Source organism: Neoarius graeffei, chromosome 3, assembly GCF_027579695.1.
Source record: "Neoarius graeffei isolate fNeoGra1 chromosome 3, fNeoGra1.pri, whole genome shotgun sequence".
In the NCBI taxonomy this organism is placed as follows: domain Eukaryota; kingdom Metazoa; phylum Chordata; class Actinopteri; order Siluriformes; family Ariidae; genus Neoarius; species Neoarius graeffei.
The window spans coordinates 94658095-94673342 of NC_083571.1; the positions used below are offsets into that span (position 1 = coordinate 94658095).

General features: G+C 40.4%; 1 protein-coding gene across 1 annotated transcript in view; it reads left to right on the forward strand.

The window, feature by feature from the left end:
- rhoj (ras homolog family member J) overlaps positions 1–15248 on the forward strand; it is a 69572-nt gene that overhangs the window by 37057 nt on the left and 17267 nt on the right. The window contains exon 2 of the mRNA XM_060917675.1: positions 6773–6831. Within this exon, the coding sequence (XP_060773658.1) occupies positions 6773–6831 (59 nt within the window). The remainder of the gene's footprint in view (positions 1–6772; positions 6832–15248) is intronic.

Genomic DNA, 15248 nt, shown 5'->3' on the forward strand with positions numbered 1-15248 from the left:
CAGGGCTTCGAAGTGCCGCTCTTGCTCCTTTCGGAGCGTGACGAGCGCCTGGTGCTGGCTTTGCTGAGCCGTGGCGAGGGCGTGGACCAAGTCCGCGAACGGGGAGGATTCCATGGGGCTGCAAGGTTGGTGCTCCACCTTTTCCCGGGTTTCGGCACCACTGTAGCGCTTTTTGAAGCGTGGGTGGAGCACAGAGGACGGCAGGACAACGCTTTAGGTGCAAGAAGGCTTTTTATTTCCAAACTTTTCAGTCTAATCGCCAGTTCTTAACCTGCGAGCGTAACACACACACACACACACACACCCCGTGTTCTTGTCCTGGGATGCGCTCCCTCTGCTCTCCCTCTGCCTCCTTAAATAGGGCACGGTTACTGGGAAAACACACAAAAAACATGTTAATTACCGTCAGGTGTAGTGATTCTGCCACTCACCTTCCCTGGCTCCGCCCTCCTGTCACAGACCGGCACTTGACCACGCCCCCGCTGCCACAAGCACCTTATCAAAAAGAAGTGTATTTCAAGTTCATTTTATTAAGTATACTTAAGTTAAAGTATATTTCCTCAAGTATACTTTTGTGTACCAAGTATACTGATATCAATGAACTTAGAATATACTTGTAAGTAAACTAATCTAATACTTCTTGGGACTAAATTGGCGCACTTTTAGTTTATAAAAAAGTATACTTTAAGTCTAAGAGAAGTAAACTCTGCATATACAACTCTTATTTATTTTGTACTGCAAGTATACCACAAGTAAACTTCTATACTAATAGTTTACTAGTTCTATACTTGTAGTCCATTCTAGTTTACAAAAGCATACTTCATAGTATACTGGAAATATACTATGAGTTTACTAGTTCTACACTTCTAGTCCACTTTTTAGTTTACTAAAGTATACTTTGTAGTATACTGGAAATATACTATTGTTTGCTCGTTACACACTTCTAGTCCACTTTTTATTTTCTAAAAGTATATTTTATAGCATATTGGAAATATACTATTAGTGATTATATACATCTAGTCCACTTTTTAGTTTTGAAATATACTGCAATTACCCTTCTAAGTATACTATTAGTTTTCTAGCCCTAAGCCTTACCTCATGCACACTACCAGTAGACAACTTAAGTGTTTTGTACCTTAAGATTCCACCCCAGAGCTGACCACAAACTTATGGTACATGTAGGTTTAAAAGATGGGATTTAAAACATGCTGCCGTATATCACAAAGAAGCCAATGTGTGTGAAAAAGAAGTATTTTATTAGCCTGGGCCCGCCCATCCTAAGCGTGACGCAACACGATGGCCTGTTGCGAGCTTAGTCTGGCCAGGCAAGCTATCTACAGCTCTTCCAAGCTCCCGAAAAATCGGGAACCAAATCAACTTTGAGCATCTCCAACGGCCCTGGGTAGAGGCGTGTTCAAGGCACTGACGTAGTAGAACTGCGACCGGAAGCCATAGATTGTTTACAGAATCTATGCCGGAAGCGCTTCATTCACGCTTCCGCATAGATGCTGTATTGAAAGCATTCAACGGGAAGTTCTCATTGAAAACGGAGCAAAGAGCAGCCCTGGAGGTATTTATTGAAAGGAAGGACGTTTTCGCCTTGCTCCCGACCGGCTTCGGTAAGAGTTTAATCTACCAGTTAGCCCCGTCGCGTCGCATACGTCAGAGGAAAGAGTGATGTGATTGGTTTAAGCTTCGTCACAGCCTTTTCTGGCTTCGACCAGTAGCAAACTGAGGCATTTCAGGGAGGCGGGTCAACCACGGGCTCTGGGAAACGGTTGAGCTTAATATCTTGGCCAGACCAATAGCTCGGAGAGCTTTGTCGCGTTAGCCAGACTAGTATTTTATAGGCTACTATCAAAAGGATAAGCACAACTACAGGGCAAGTAAACTTTAAGGGTTGTTTTACAATCAGGGTACGCAAGCTAAAAATCACATTTAACACTTATCTTCAATATCAAAAGGCTTGACTAAATAAACTTGGTTGTTTATTGTAGCCCTGTGATAGCTCTATTTACCATGCAAAAAAAAAAGTGGTGATAACGTTATTTTTGGTGAACGTATGGCAATGTGTGTCATATTTAGCAAAATTACTCATGTCATTTAGAAAAAGTGCTTTTTTGACCACAGGTAGCTCCAAAAGGGATGCACTTAAATCATTCTTTATGCCATAAAACAATATTTGGTTCCATATCATTGGAAACATGGTTAAGTTTTAATGTTGAATGCCAGTAAGTTTTCAGACTATTTTGATCAAATTAGTACGTAATTGTGTCAAAAAAAAAGTCTTCTCCAAGACAGCTAATTTTTCAATATAAAATAACATATCTAAAATGATTATTTTCATCCTAAAATGTAGTCAAGATATTGGGACATAAATATTAGAGACAACTAACACAAAGCTTACAGCCTTATATTTAAAAGCACTATGGAAGTAGTGGAATCTGAATTGTCAAAAAAAAAAAAAGTCCTCTCCGAGAATCACTTCATTTGTTTCTCCCAGCCCTGCTTAAAGCTACACTTAATCTTGTTCTTTAACTTGTCCTTCACTTAAAAACTGGTACAAGAACCAGTTTGAATTTTGGACCCCTGTGACACAAACTTTATACCCTGATTGTAAAACAACCCTTAAACATATGGCACAAATATTTTAATACTGTATTACACTTTTGTTAAGTATATCTTGATCAAAAGTTTAAGTATAAGCTTAATATACTTAGACTTTTCAATATACTTTTCAATATAAGCCAAGTATACTTATGTATAACTTTATTAAGTATATCTCTGATAAATAAAAAGTAAACTGAAAGCATACTCTCTTATTTTTAGTTTAAAGGAAGTATACTAGAAGCACACTTGAATAAACTTCTTTTTTGTAAGGGATTCCACGATACTGAGTCGTACATGAGCTGATAGCCGACAAGGCGCGAAGCACAGGGTTGGCTATAATCCATGTACAATGAGATTGAGTGGAATAACGGTTTTACTCTATCCACATTCAGAAGAAGCCGCCTTCGTCACACATATACTCAAGCACACAGTGAAATCACTCCTCTGCATTTAACCCATCTGAAGCAGTGAACACACACACACACACACACACACACACACATACCCAGAGCAGTGGGCATGTATGCTACAGCACCCAGGGAGCAGTTGGGGGTTAGGTGTTGCTCAAGGGCACTTCAGCCCAACCTCAGGCTGAATGTTAACCTAACCACATGTCTTTGGACTATGGGGGAAACCCATGCAAACACAGGGAGAACATGCAAACTCCACACAGAAAGGCCCCCATCAGCCACTGGGCTCGAACCCAGAACCTTCTTGATGTGAGGTGACGGTGCTAACCACTACACCACCGTGCCACCCACTGGATTTTAAGAAATGGAGCAGGTTTTTTTTTTCCAAATTCAGTAAATAAAAAAAATTAAAAAAAAAAACCAAAAAAAAACTTTATACAAAATGTCCGACAAAATTTCCGCTTAGACGGACTTCTTAAAAACCTATCAATGGCTGCACAAATTGACTTCAGCGTTGTGTGTTTTTTTTTTTTTTTGTAGAAAGTTGCCGTCTTGCTGTCGTGCCAAGGTATACAATAGCTTCAGACATTTAATTCTTTCTTGGGTATTTCAGTTATGTAATTTTCAAACTTTTGAGCTTTTGAACCAGTCTAAAAAAAATTCAAATTTGAATGCTTAAAGATGAACGTAAACAAACCGGTGAAACGACAGTAGCAATTTGTGAAAAATGTTTCTACACCATGTCTATATTGTCCTTGTACACCACTTGTGTTCAGTATGCAAGTATGAAGCGATGAGAGAGAAAACATACATGTCAACCTATACGGAATGTCCGTATTTTATACGGATTTGATTCAATAAACGTAGTATACGGGCGTATAAATAAAGTTATACGGATTCTTTAAAAAAACTTCAATATTTATTTAGAGCTATAATCAATTCCCACGATGATAAAAGAGCGCATAACATTTACAAACGTACTGTACACCACAGACAGCCAGTAAAGAGTCTTATGAAATCGCGCATTATCTTGTGGTAGCGAGACTTCGTTCCACTTCTGATCATGCGCACACCGCACTGCGAGAATCCCACCAACCGTGAAGTCATAGACATATAAACAGACGCCGCCTTCTGCGTAGAATCATACGTCATCCTCGCCGCCATATTGGATGTGGCAAAGTGGAGATTCTTCAACCGTCTCTAGTATAGATTAATATTGAATAAAAAGTAGCTGGGATACATCATTGCTAATTATCATTCAAATTTTAGGTAAATTATTTTAATTTGCATCTTATACGGATTTTATAAGGGAAATACGGATTTTGGAGGTTGGTTATACAGGTTTGATTGACCAAAGGTTGACATGTATGAGAAAAGGTCTAAAAGAACAGCTAAGATGAGACAGAAAAGAACTATCTGAATGGAGAGAGTCTCATAACTGCACTTTCAATGGCTACTGGGACCTAAAAACGGTCAACCCCATAGATTATACTTCTATTACGCATGCCCAAGATTTTGTGACACCAACTTCATTTACAGCTCAATCCAGAGTGCCTTTGGATGCATATTCGAAGTCCATCTGCAGTGCGTTTGCCCCATCCTGCCACCAAAATGTTGTGAACCTCAACCATGCGCGCATGTCAATGCAGCAACACAGTTAGCTTAATATGTTTCCCGGTTCGGCTGACAAAGCAGCCAATTGGCTTTTTGGGGAGGGGGTGGGATGTGTGCATACAACCACCATCTTTGTCATTATGGATTTTTTCCATAGCTTTCTATTCAGGATTCTCGAATTCTCCACTCTGATAACATCTCTGATTGTAGATGTTTTTGTTCAACAATTATGGCGCAGCACACTCACTACCCCTTTGGAGACTAGCCCTGTATCCGAAAATCACTCACTATAAAGTGGACTATATTGGTAAGTCGCCATTTTGTAGTGCTGTCCAAATGTATAGTGAGAATTATTACATCCTATATAGTGGACCCATAGTATCCCACAATGCACTTTGAAAAGTAGTGTTCAGCCAATAGCCACTAACCAAGCAATATATAACATCATGCATTGCGGTCGCGCTGAAAGGGGGGGGGGAACAAAAAAAGGGTGTTGGGGTGAATGGATGGAGGAAGAAACATTATAAACGGATATTCAAGTACAACTAAAAATAGTAAGAGAATAGAAAAAAGCTAAAATAGAATAAAAGATAAAATATACAAGAATAAAAGTGACAGTGCAGAGCGAGGAATTAATCAAAAGCCTCAAATTTTATTTAATAAAAGGCAGCGGCAAAGAAGAAAGTATTCAGCCTTGATTTAAAAGAACTGAAAGACGCAGCAGACACAAAGTACTTTGTATTTATTAATGTGGGAAATACGCCGAGTATAATATGTATTTATTTTGAAAACCCACCAGCCGACTGATCTGGCACGTTTTATTTGTGCGACAGTAATGACGTAAAAAACGGTGCGGCTGAGTAGTGTCCGAAAGTGTTTTTTCATTTTACCAATGAGCTCACTATATAGTCCCCTATATAGTAATTCCCTATATAGGGAGTAGTGAATGAGTGAGCGATTTCGGACACAGCCATAGACATTCAGAAGTGGAAACAATAAAGGCTTACAGAGGCCTACTGGCGCAAGAGTCTCATTCGATGAACGTGTTGTTTGAGTGGAGCAGCAGTCAGGCCCGTTAATGATATTACCTCTTCAGTGCTTTCACTGATTAGAAAGGACGTGATTAGAAAAGTTTAATCTACCCTGTTGTCTTGTGAATTCAGTAACTAGCTATGATGCGAAGGTGTCTTTGGAGTGCAATTATTAGCAATCAGAAAGGATCATAATTGCACCATTTGCACCACAATTAGCCGAGATTGAAAATGTTCACCTCTGAAAAAATGAGTTAAATGAGGTTAATTAATCAGTGGAGGTGTTGTATCAGACATGTTCAGTTTGATCAGCTCTGGAAATTTTACTCTTTGGCTTTTTCTTCAGCAGTTCATCAGGGCTTGGGGCACTGGCATTTCAACCCAACTTGGTCCTTCTGTTCTCTCACTGAAAATTGACGTACGTAGTTTTTCATTTTGTTCTCTCAACTGTCACCACGGCACGGTGGTGAAAGCGTCACCTCACAGCAAGAAGGTTCTGGATTCAAGCCCAGCAGCCGATGAGGACCTTTCTGTGTGGAGTTTGCATGTTCTCCCCATGTCCGTATGGGTTTCCCCCACAGTCCAAAGACGTGCAGTTAGGTTACCATGGGACGGCCTTGGGCTGCAGTGCCCAAGAGTAGCGGTGCGCAAGTACGCAGCGGCTTTACTCTCCTACGACAAACTCAATTCCGTTGCACATTTGTGCAATGACAAAGGCATTCTATTCTATTCAGAAAAAAAAAAATCTTGATCTGGTAGCCACGAGCTGAAGTCAAGTGTGATAGGCTCTCAACATGTGCTGATCACAAGCTTCTGCTGACAGTAGGATGCATTCAGTAGTCTCCAACAAAAACATAACTCCATACTAGTAGAACCATGTGCTTGTCTAAGAATACTATGAAGCTAAGACTCTTTTAGAAAAGAGGACCAAAGCGAGTTGGCACAGCAACAAGAACAAGGGGTTTTGTGGTCAAGGTTTTTTTTTTAATACTCGTTTAAGTGTTTAGTGAAGAGGTACAGTCAGTTTTCAGTTTACCCAGTAACCATTTTTATTTGCAATTCCTACATATGAATGAACTCATAACTATCATGTTACTTCTTTTACAGTAAACGTTACAGTATCTGGCAGAAAGCACTTGTTGGGGTTGTATGACACAGCTGGACAGGTAAGTCATAAGTCACGTCATGACATCATTTATACTAATCACTTGCGTAGCAGTGCATGAATACGTATAAACTATTCTGAAGATATTTAAGGCCAGAAAATTCATTTATAGTGGACGAAGTGTATCTGAATTCAGATCTGAGGAAGTGCATCTTCTGTTAGACATGTACCTTTTTTTTTTTTTAATAATTTTGACACTTTGATAAATGACCTGAACTGTTTCTCTAATAGATCGCTCTGGGCTGGGTCTGTTTATCATCTAACTGTTCCTGATGGGTTTTATTGCTTTGCATCAAGTAACTCAATATGTCCAATGTAAATAATCTTCTTCAGACGTCTTCTAATAGGGAAGACATGAGAAAGGTGCACACAATATTATTCAGCCTACATCCATCTGGAAGAGAGGGAAGCTGTCAGATGCTATCGACTCAAACTGTTGGCTGCAGTCTGTGGTGTCAGCAAGACATTTAGTTTACCAGTTGCAAACAATAATGGGAGCTCTATTACAACAAGCAGGACATTCACTGGATGGGATGATAACGAACAAAAATGCTGATTTAATATTAATTCTACAAAATGAGGTCCAAGTTGGGACCTACACATTAAAAAACAAGATCAACTGTGAGCAACTGCTCACTTACGTATCCCTCCGCTCTCGCTTATCTCAGAATGCAAGCAATCGAAGGAATAGGACACTTATTATGAATGTTGACTTCAACAAATAATTTACCCTGAAACAAGTAAGTAAAGCGCAGTGTTCTCCCCAGGGATTTCAAATAGCATCCTGGTAAACTGTCATTTTGAAATAGCATTTTGCTTCTTGAAATAGCGTCAAAATCCACCGTGTGTGTTTCGTAAATACATTGTCGGTAAACAGGAAGTCGATGTGCGATAGACCTGAAAACTGTATACACGGTACAGAACCCCAAGCTGAAGCTCAGTACCAAATATCAAGCAGTTATGATTTGTAGTTGCTGAGAAAAGTGTTACGAAAATGTTGTAAATCCACACTATGTTTCGTAAATACATTGTCGGTAAACAGGAAGTTGCTCTAAATTGACCGTAGGTGTGAATGGTTGGTTGTCTCTGTCAGCCCTGTGATGACCTGGCGACTTGTCCAGGGTGTGCCCCGCCTCTCGCCCATAGTCAGCTGGGATAGGCTCCAGCTTGCCTGCAACCCTGTAGAACAAGATAAGCGGCTACAGGTAATGGATGGATAAACAGGAAGTCAATGTGGGACAGACCTGAAAACAGTATCCACGGTATAGAACCCCAAGCTGAAGTTTGGTACCAAGTGGCTATGATTTGTGGCTGCTGAGAAAAAAAAAAAAAGGGTGTTTCCGATGGACAGGACAAAGGTAAACAGTATACCACCCCTCCTTCGGAGTGGGGGTATTAAAAAAAATCCACACTACAGGTAAAAACAAACTGATTTACCTACAATCACCTCACAGCACACTAGCTGATAGATAGTTTTCACTGACGTCACGGCATTCCGGGGAACGCCCTCCAGCCGCCATATTGTGGGGCAAACAAAGGACCATCGCCATTACCAGCTACGTTATCTCGGACGAATTTATGAAGTTATATAGTCAGTTTTCTAAAATAAAGATCAATGTCGGCAAAATCAAGCAAACGAAAGTATATGGATACATTGGACATCTCACGACAACGGTATGCAGCCAAACTGGCCTTGATTGGGGGAATTGACCCCTACGAAGTGGACAAAGATGCATTTACAAGTGACTATGCAGGGCTGCCATCCATATCCTACCCTGATATTGTGAACTATTTCGTGAATAGTAAAAGCGCCTACACACTTGACGACCTCAAAGCATACAAGTCGCTGGAGTCATACAATTATTTTGTCTGTGGCTGGGTCCGTGAAGTCCACCATATAAAAACAAGTGACAGTCGTGTCCTAATTACAGCCAAGGTATGTAAACATTGGAATTTTAGAGCTCTCAACACTGCATATAAATATATGCGTGTGTATAATATCGAGTTGATTTAAGACTATTATGAATACTGTGCAATATTACTTTGCATCGGAAAGCTGCGCACATTTGCACGAAGCTGCGCAGCTTTCCGATTCACTGTTTTTTTCTCATCCTTATACTTTGTTTCATGGACTGTAACAGATTTGCTTATTTAGTAATTTTAATACAGAATTTACTTTGAAATTATAATCAGACACTCCAACGCCCCCCCAAAAAAAAAAAAAACGGATCTGCACGATTCAGCCGTGAAAAAGGCGGCATCCGCCAAAAGGCGCGCTGTTTGCATCCCTGCATACAGAATAGACCTAAAATGTTTTTCAAAAATGACCCGTGCGTGAGTGAAGTGACAACTGTCAAATAGAAACGTGACAAACGAGCGATATTAAGTGTACATTACAATGTAAACATACACTCAGCGGTTCCAGTTAGGCATTCTCAAGAGATTGTTTACACGATGTTTTGGTTTCCAAAAACAAACTTAAACACAATTGATTGTTTATTTAAACAACTTACCACTTATAAAATGATCGGAGCAGACTTTGCTGTATTTGGAAAGCTAATAATCCTTGCGGTTGATTCTTGCAAGCCATAGATTTCTCCTTTGTATGCTGAGTTTCTTTGTTTGCTCACCTTCGTGCTCCCGTACAGTGGGAATTCCATAAAAGCTCCGCTTGACGTCATCATCTGACCTATTACGACAGCCGTGAATACAACAGGTGTGCACCATTGCTAGCTTTAAATAGCCTGCTTGGGTTCTTTTGAAGACTTTGTACTCGCGCGTTACAGTGTGTGCTCAGTGACCCGTACGGTAAGCTTGACCCGCAAGATGGCCGCCACTAGGGAATCCCCAACTCTGTGACATCATGTGAAAACTATCTATAGCCAAGTAGACTATAAGCCATGTACAAGGAGATTGAGTGGAATAACATCCACATTCGCTGAATTTTGAGAGAAAACAGCATTTTTTTTTTTTTTTGCAAATTTGATAACTAACCAGAGACCTGTGCAAGTCTGACCTCAGCCTTTTTCTGATCGGGAGATAGAAGCTATGGTACATAAATAGAAAAAATAGCCTGCTCAGAAATACGGCGATGCCAGGATTTGAACTGACGTTGCAAAATCTGCTCCTTTCCTGGACAGCGCTCTAGACCACTCAGCCACATCACAAACGGAAGTTATGTAACATGGCACTTACATACTGAATACGCAGTGGCGACTGTGGAATCATTATCTGATGCTGGAATGTCAATTACATTCTTAAACACACTCAACCTCGGTTAAGCACACACATACAGGTATGCCTCTGTAGGTGTATACAAAACAGGTGCCTCTATAGGCTTCAGCCAAACGCTGAGCCAAAAACTTTATACAAAACGTCGGACAAAATCATTTCCACTTAGAATGTAAACAAACCGGCGAAATGATTGTAGCAGTTTAAAAAAAAAAAAAACTATAATTCTTGAAAAATAAAAAATACCTTCTCACCATCAAATACTTTTTTCCATGTTTTGTTGCTTTATTTTTTGGGGTTTTGTTTTCGAGTAGAGTTTTTATTTCGTCCTCAATTAGTTCAGCAGCATGCTCCACCATTTTTGTTTTTCTCTACTCACAGTATATGCGCTCATAGCCTCGTAGTAGAGTAGCCAATCAGAGCGTGTGATTGCTCATATCCAGTGGCTGTGAATAGAAGAATAGGTGACTATAAAAGCCATACATGGTGGTGTAGTGGTTAGCAGTGTTACCTCATATCAAGAAGGTCCTGGGTTCGAGCCCAGTGGCTGATGGTTTGAAATATCACAGATACTGAGTTTGCATGTTCTTCCCATGCCTGCGTGGGTTTCATCTCGCAGGCTAAAGACATGACAATTAGGTTCACTAGCTACTCTAAATTGCCCATGAGTGTGAATGGTTGTTTGCCATTATTTGTATCTGTTTAATGCTCAAAATATTCATATCTGAATTAACATTCAGATTTAAACATGACCTGGGCATGGTCTATACTGGAAGGGTTTTCCCCCCTGAAAACACTGGATAGCGGTGAAAAAGGTATGGCTGCTGGGAAGTCATTTTTCGTTCACAAATTATAACAAAGGGTGGCACGGTAGTCAAGTTTTCAAGTTTATTTGTATAGTGTTTTTAACAATAAACACTGTCACAAAGCAGCTTTACAGAATTTGAACGACTTAAAACATGAGCTATTTTATCCCTAATCTATCCCCAATGAGCAAGCCTGTGGCAACAGTGGCAAGGAAAAACTCCTCAGACGGCATGAGGAAGAAACCTCGAGAGGAACCAGACTCAAAAGGGAACCCATCCTCATTTGGGCAACAACAGACAGCATGACTATAACATTAACAGTTTTAACATGACGTCAGTTTCGTTGATGTTATAAACTGTTCACGACAACTGCAGTCCTAAAGTTAACAAGTCAACTGTAGTCCTCAGCCATAAAAGCATTACTGTAAGTGTCCAGAGTGTCCTCCAGGTGTGACTTTCAACTGTCCACATGGGGCCATCCTCCACAGGAGCGATGCGATTCCAACCAGACACAGGGCACCAGAATGGATCAGGCAGGTCCGAGGAGCAGCAGTATCTCGATCTCAGGATTGACATGTAACTCAGAGGGACAGATTTATTTATTTTGGGGGGGGAGAAAACACAGGTTGTTAGGTATGCCCAATGTCACCTGAATAAGTAGGAACAGTATACATATTGCACGGAGTACAAGCAGGGACTCCAGCAACTAACTATGACAGCATAACTAAAAAGGGGAGAGCCAGAAGGTAACACAGGCATGAGGGAGCCCCAGGACAAAGTAGCAGCCACTACACAGTCAACAAACTCAAGTGAGCAAGCGAGTGGGGGACTGACAGCATCCATACATCCCAGTTTACCAAAACACTGTTTGAGGACCCTCCAGATCTTTACCTCAAACAGTATTAACAAAAGGCTTGACTAAACAGATATGTTTTCAGCCTAGACTTAAACACAGACTGTGTCTGATTCCCGAACACTACTTGGAAGGCTGTTCCATAACTGTGGGGCTTTGTAAGAAAAGGCTCTGCCCCCTGATGTAGCCTTCACTATACAAGGTACCGATAGATAGCCTGCACCTTTTGATCTAAGTAGGTGTGGCGGGTCATAGAGGACCAGAAGTTCACTCAGGTACTGTGGTGCAAGACCATTCAGTGCTTTAAAGGTCAATAGTAGTACTTTATAATCAATACGAAATTTGATTGGGAGCCAGTGCAGTGTGGATAAGACAGGGGTGATGTGGTCATATTTTCTAGCTCTAGTAAGGACTCTTGCTGCTGCATTTTGAACTAACTGGAGCTTGTTTATGCACTTATTGGAACATCCAAACAGTAAGGCATTACAATAATCCAACCTGGAGGTAATGAAAGCATGAACTAGTTTTTCCGCATCTAGTAGTGACATTAAATTTCTTATCTTAGCAATATTTCTGCGATGAAAGAAAGCTATCCGGATAATGTTATCAACATGAGTTTCGAATGAAAGACTGGGGTCAATAATCACGCCGAGGTTTTTTACTGCTGCACATGAAGAAACAGAAAGGCCACCCAGAGTTACTGTGTAATCAGAAAACTTGCTTCTCGCTGCATGTGGTCCTAGTACAAGTACTTCTGTCTTGTCAGAGTTAAGCAGAAGGAAGTTAATAAGCATCCAGTGTCTAATGTCCTTTACACATTCCTCAATTCTATTAAGTTGGTCTCTCACATCCGGTTTTGCAGAAACATACAACTGTGTGTCATCAGCATAACAGTGGAAACTAATACAATGTTTATGAATAATATCACCCAGAGGTTTTATTTTTATATAAAGAAAAAAAGCAGTGGACCCAAGACAAAACCTTGTGGAACACCAAACTTGACTTCAGCATGTTTAGAAAAATCACCATTTACATCAACATACTGATAGCGATCAGTTAAATAAGACCTGAGCTATCCAGAAGAATGGAATGATCAGTGGTATCAAATGCTGCACTAAGGTCAAGCAACGCAAGCAGCAAGACACAGCCCTGATCAGACACCAACAGTAGGTCATTTACTACTTTAACCAGAGCTGCGTCTGTGTTACGATGAGGTCTAAATCCTGACTGATATATTTACATAAGAATAACATCCATGAAATGTAAGTATAACTGCTGTGCCACAGCTTTTTCAAGGATCTTGGAGATAAAGGGGAGGTTTGATATTGGCCAATAATTGGACAGCTGACAGGGATCAAGGTCAGGTTTTTTTAATCGGGTTTGATAACTGCTAGGTTAAAGGATTTGGGTACATAGCCAATCGTAAGAGAAGAATTTATTATTTTTAGAAGTGGTTCAGTTACTTCAGGTATTATCTCTTTGAATAGACGTGTAGGTAAGGGATCTCGTACACAAGTTGAGGCTTTTGATGCCGAGATTGAAAGTAATTCAATTTTTTCTAAGAGGAGTAAAACATTAATTGCTGATCTGATACAGTTATATTGTTAACTACAGGGTCACTTACATTGACCTTAAATTAGTAGTTTGAATTTTTTGTCGAATATTCTCAATTTTGTCATTAAAAAAAAATTCACGAAGTCGTTGCTACCACATACTGCAGGTGTGCATGTGTCTATAGTGGACTTATTCCTGGTTAATTTTGCTACAGTATTAAATAGGAATCTAGGATTATTTTTGTTATCTTCTATTAGGGAGGAGAGATGTGTTGATCAAGCAGCACTAAGAGCTTTTCTATACTTCAGGAAGCTCTCCTTCCACACTAATTTGAACACTACCAATTTTGTTTGACGCCATTTATGTTCCAATTTTTGAGTGGTCCGTTTTAAAGTGCGAGTGTCATTATACCAGGGTGCTAATTTTTTTGTCTCTGACCATTTAAGAGGTGCTACATTATCTAAAGTATGGCGGAACGTTGACTAAGCATTCAGTTGCCTGATCAAGTTCTGCGGGGGCTGACAGTGACCCAATCAAAGTTGATAACTCTAGATCATTTATAAAGCTCTGTGCAGTAGTTGACGTGAATGTACGTTTAATACAGTGGCGTGGTGAGGTGCATATATTATTACTCAGACATATCTTGAATGAGATGATATAATGATCTGAGATAGCTTCAGACTGTGGAAGTGTGACTATATTTTCTACGTTTAACCCGAATGTTAGTATTAGATCGAGGGTGTGACCACCATTATGGGTCGGTCCGAGGACATTCTGATTAATCCCTACTGAATCTAAAATGGACACAAACGCTGTTTTCAAAGGGTCTTCTGGGTTATCGAAGTGAATATTAAAATCTCCGACAACTAAAGCTTTGTCTAAGGAAATAACCAGATCGGAGATAAAAATCTGCAAATTCAGAAAGAAACTCAGAATATGGCCCCGGGGGCCTGTAAATAATAAGTAACGGAATTAACTGGGTAGACTTATTTTTCGAGGCTACATACATTATATGAGTATGAAGAACTTCAAATGTATTAAATTTATAACTAGGTTTGTGTGTTGCACCTAGATAATTATAAATAACCGCGACACCTCCTCCTCTGCCAGTTAGACGAAGCTGGTGTATATAACTGTATCCAGGAGGACTAGCTTCATTTAATGCTATATATTCATTTGGCTTAATCCATGTTTCAGTTAAACAAAGTACATTAAACTCCTGATCAGTAATAAGTTCATTAACCATTAGCGCTTTAGATGTAAGAGATCTAATATTTAATAGCCCCACCTTTAGATCAAAGGTGCTGGCAGCTGCTGTACAGTCAGTATGATCTAATTTTATATTGATTAGGTTACTGGAACAAACTCTCTGAATATTTCTACTTTTTTCTTGAGCTCGGGGAACAGACACAGTCTCGATGTAGTGGACCCTGAGTGATGACTCTGCAGCTAGCAGACAGTCCGTTTAGCCTGTTCATCTGCTCCCTGGCCTTGGCTCTGGATTATCAGAAATTAACTAGGCCTGTTCTGAGCCTATGACCTATGCTGCAGGAAATGAGAGCAGCACCTTCCCGAGTGGGATGGATACCGTCCCGCCCTAAAAGGCCAGCAGTGCCCTCAAAATTAGCCCAATTATCTATAAAGCCCACACTGTTTTCAGAGCACCACCTGGACAACCAGCAGTTCAGCAACCATAACCTGCTGTAAGCTACATCGCCATGACGCATTGGGACATCGCCTTCACCAATTTAAACACGTCTACAAAGTTGCTCTTGGTAACCTCAGATTGACAAAGGAGTACATCATTAGCTCCTGCATGGATAACTATCTTTGAGAACCTGTGCTTGCCTAGGACCCTAAGATTACCTGCTACGTCCGGCACCCTGGCTCGCGGTATACACCTGACTAAAGCTGCTGGTGCCCTTAAAGGCTGAGCTAATTTCACATACCGTATGATAGAGTCCCCTATAACCA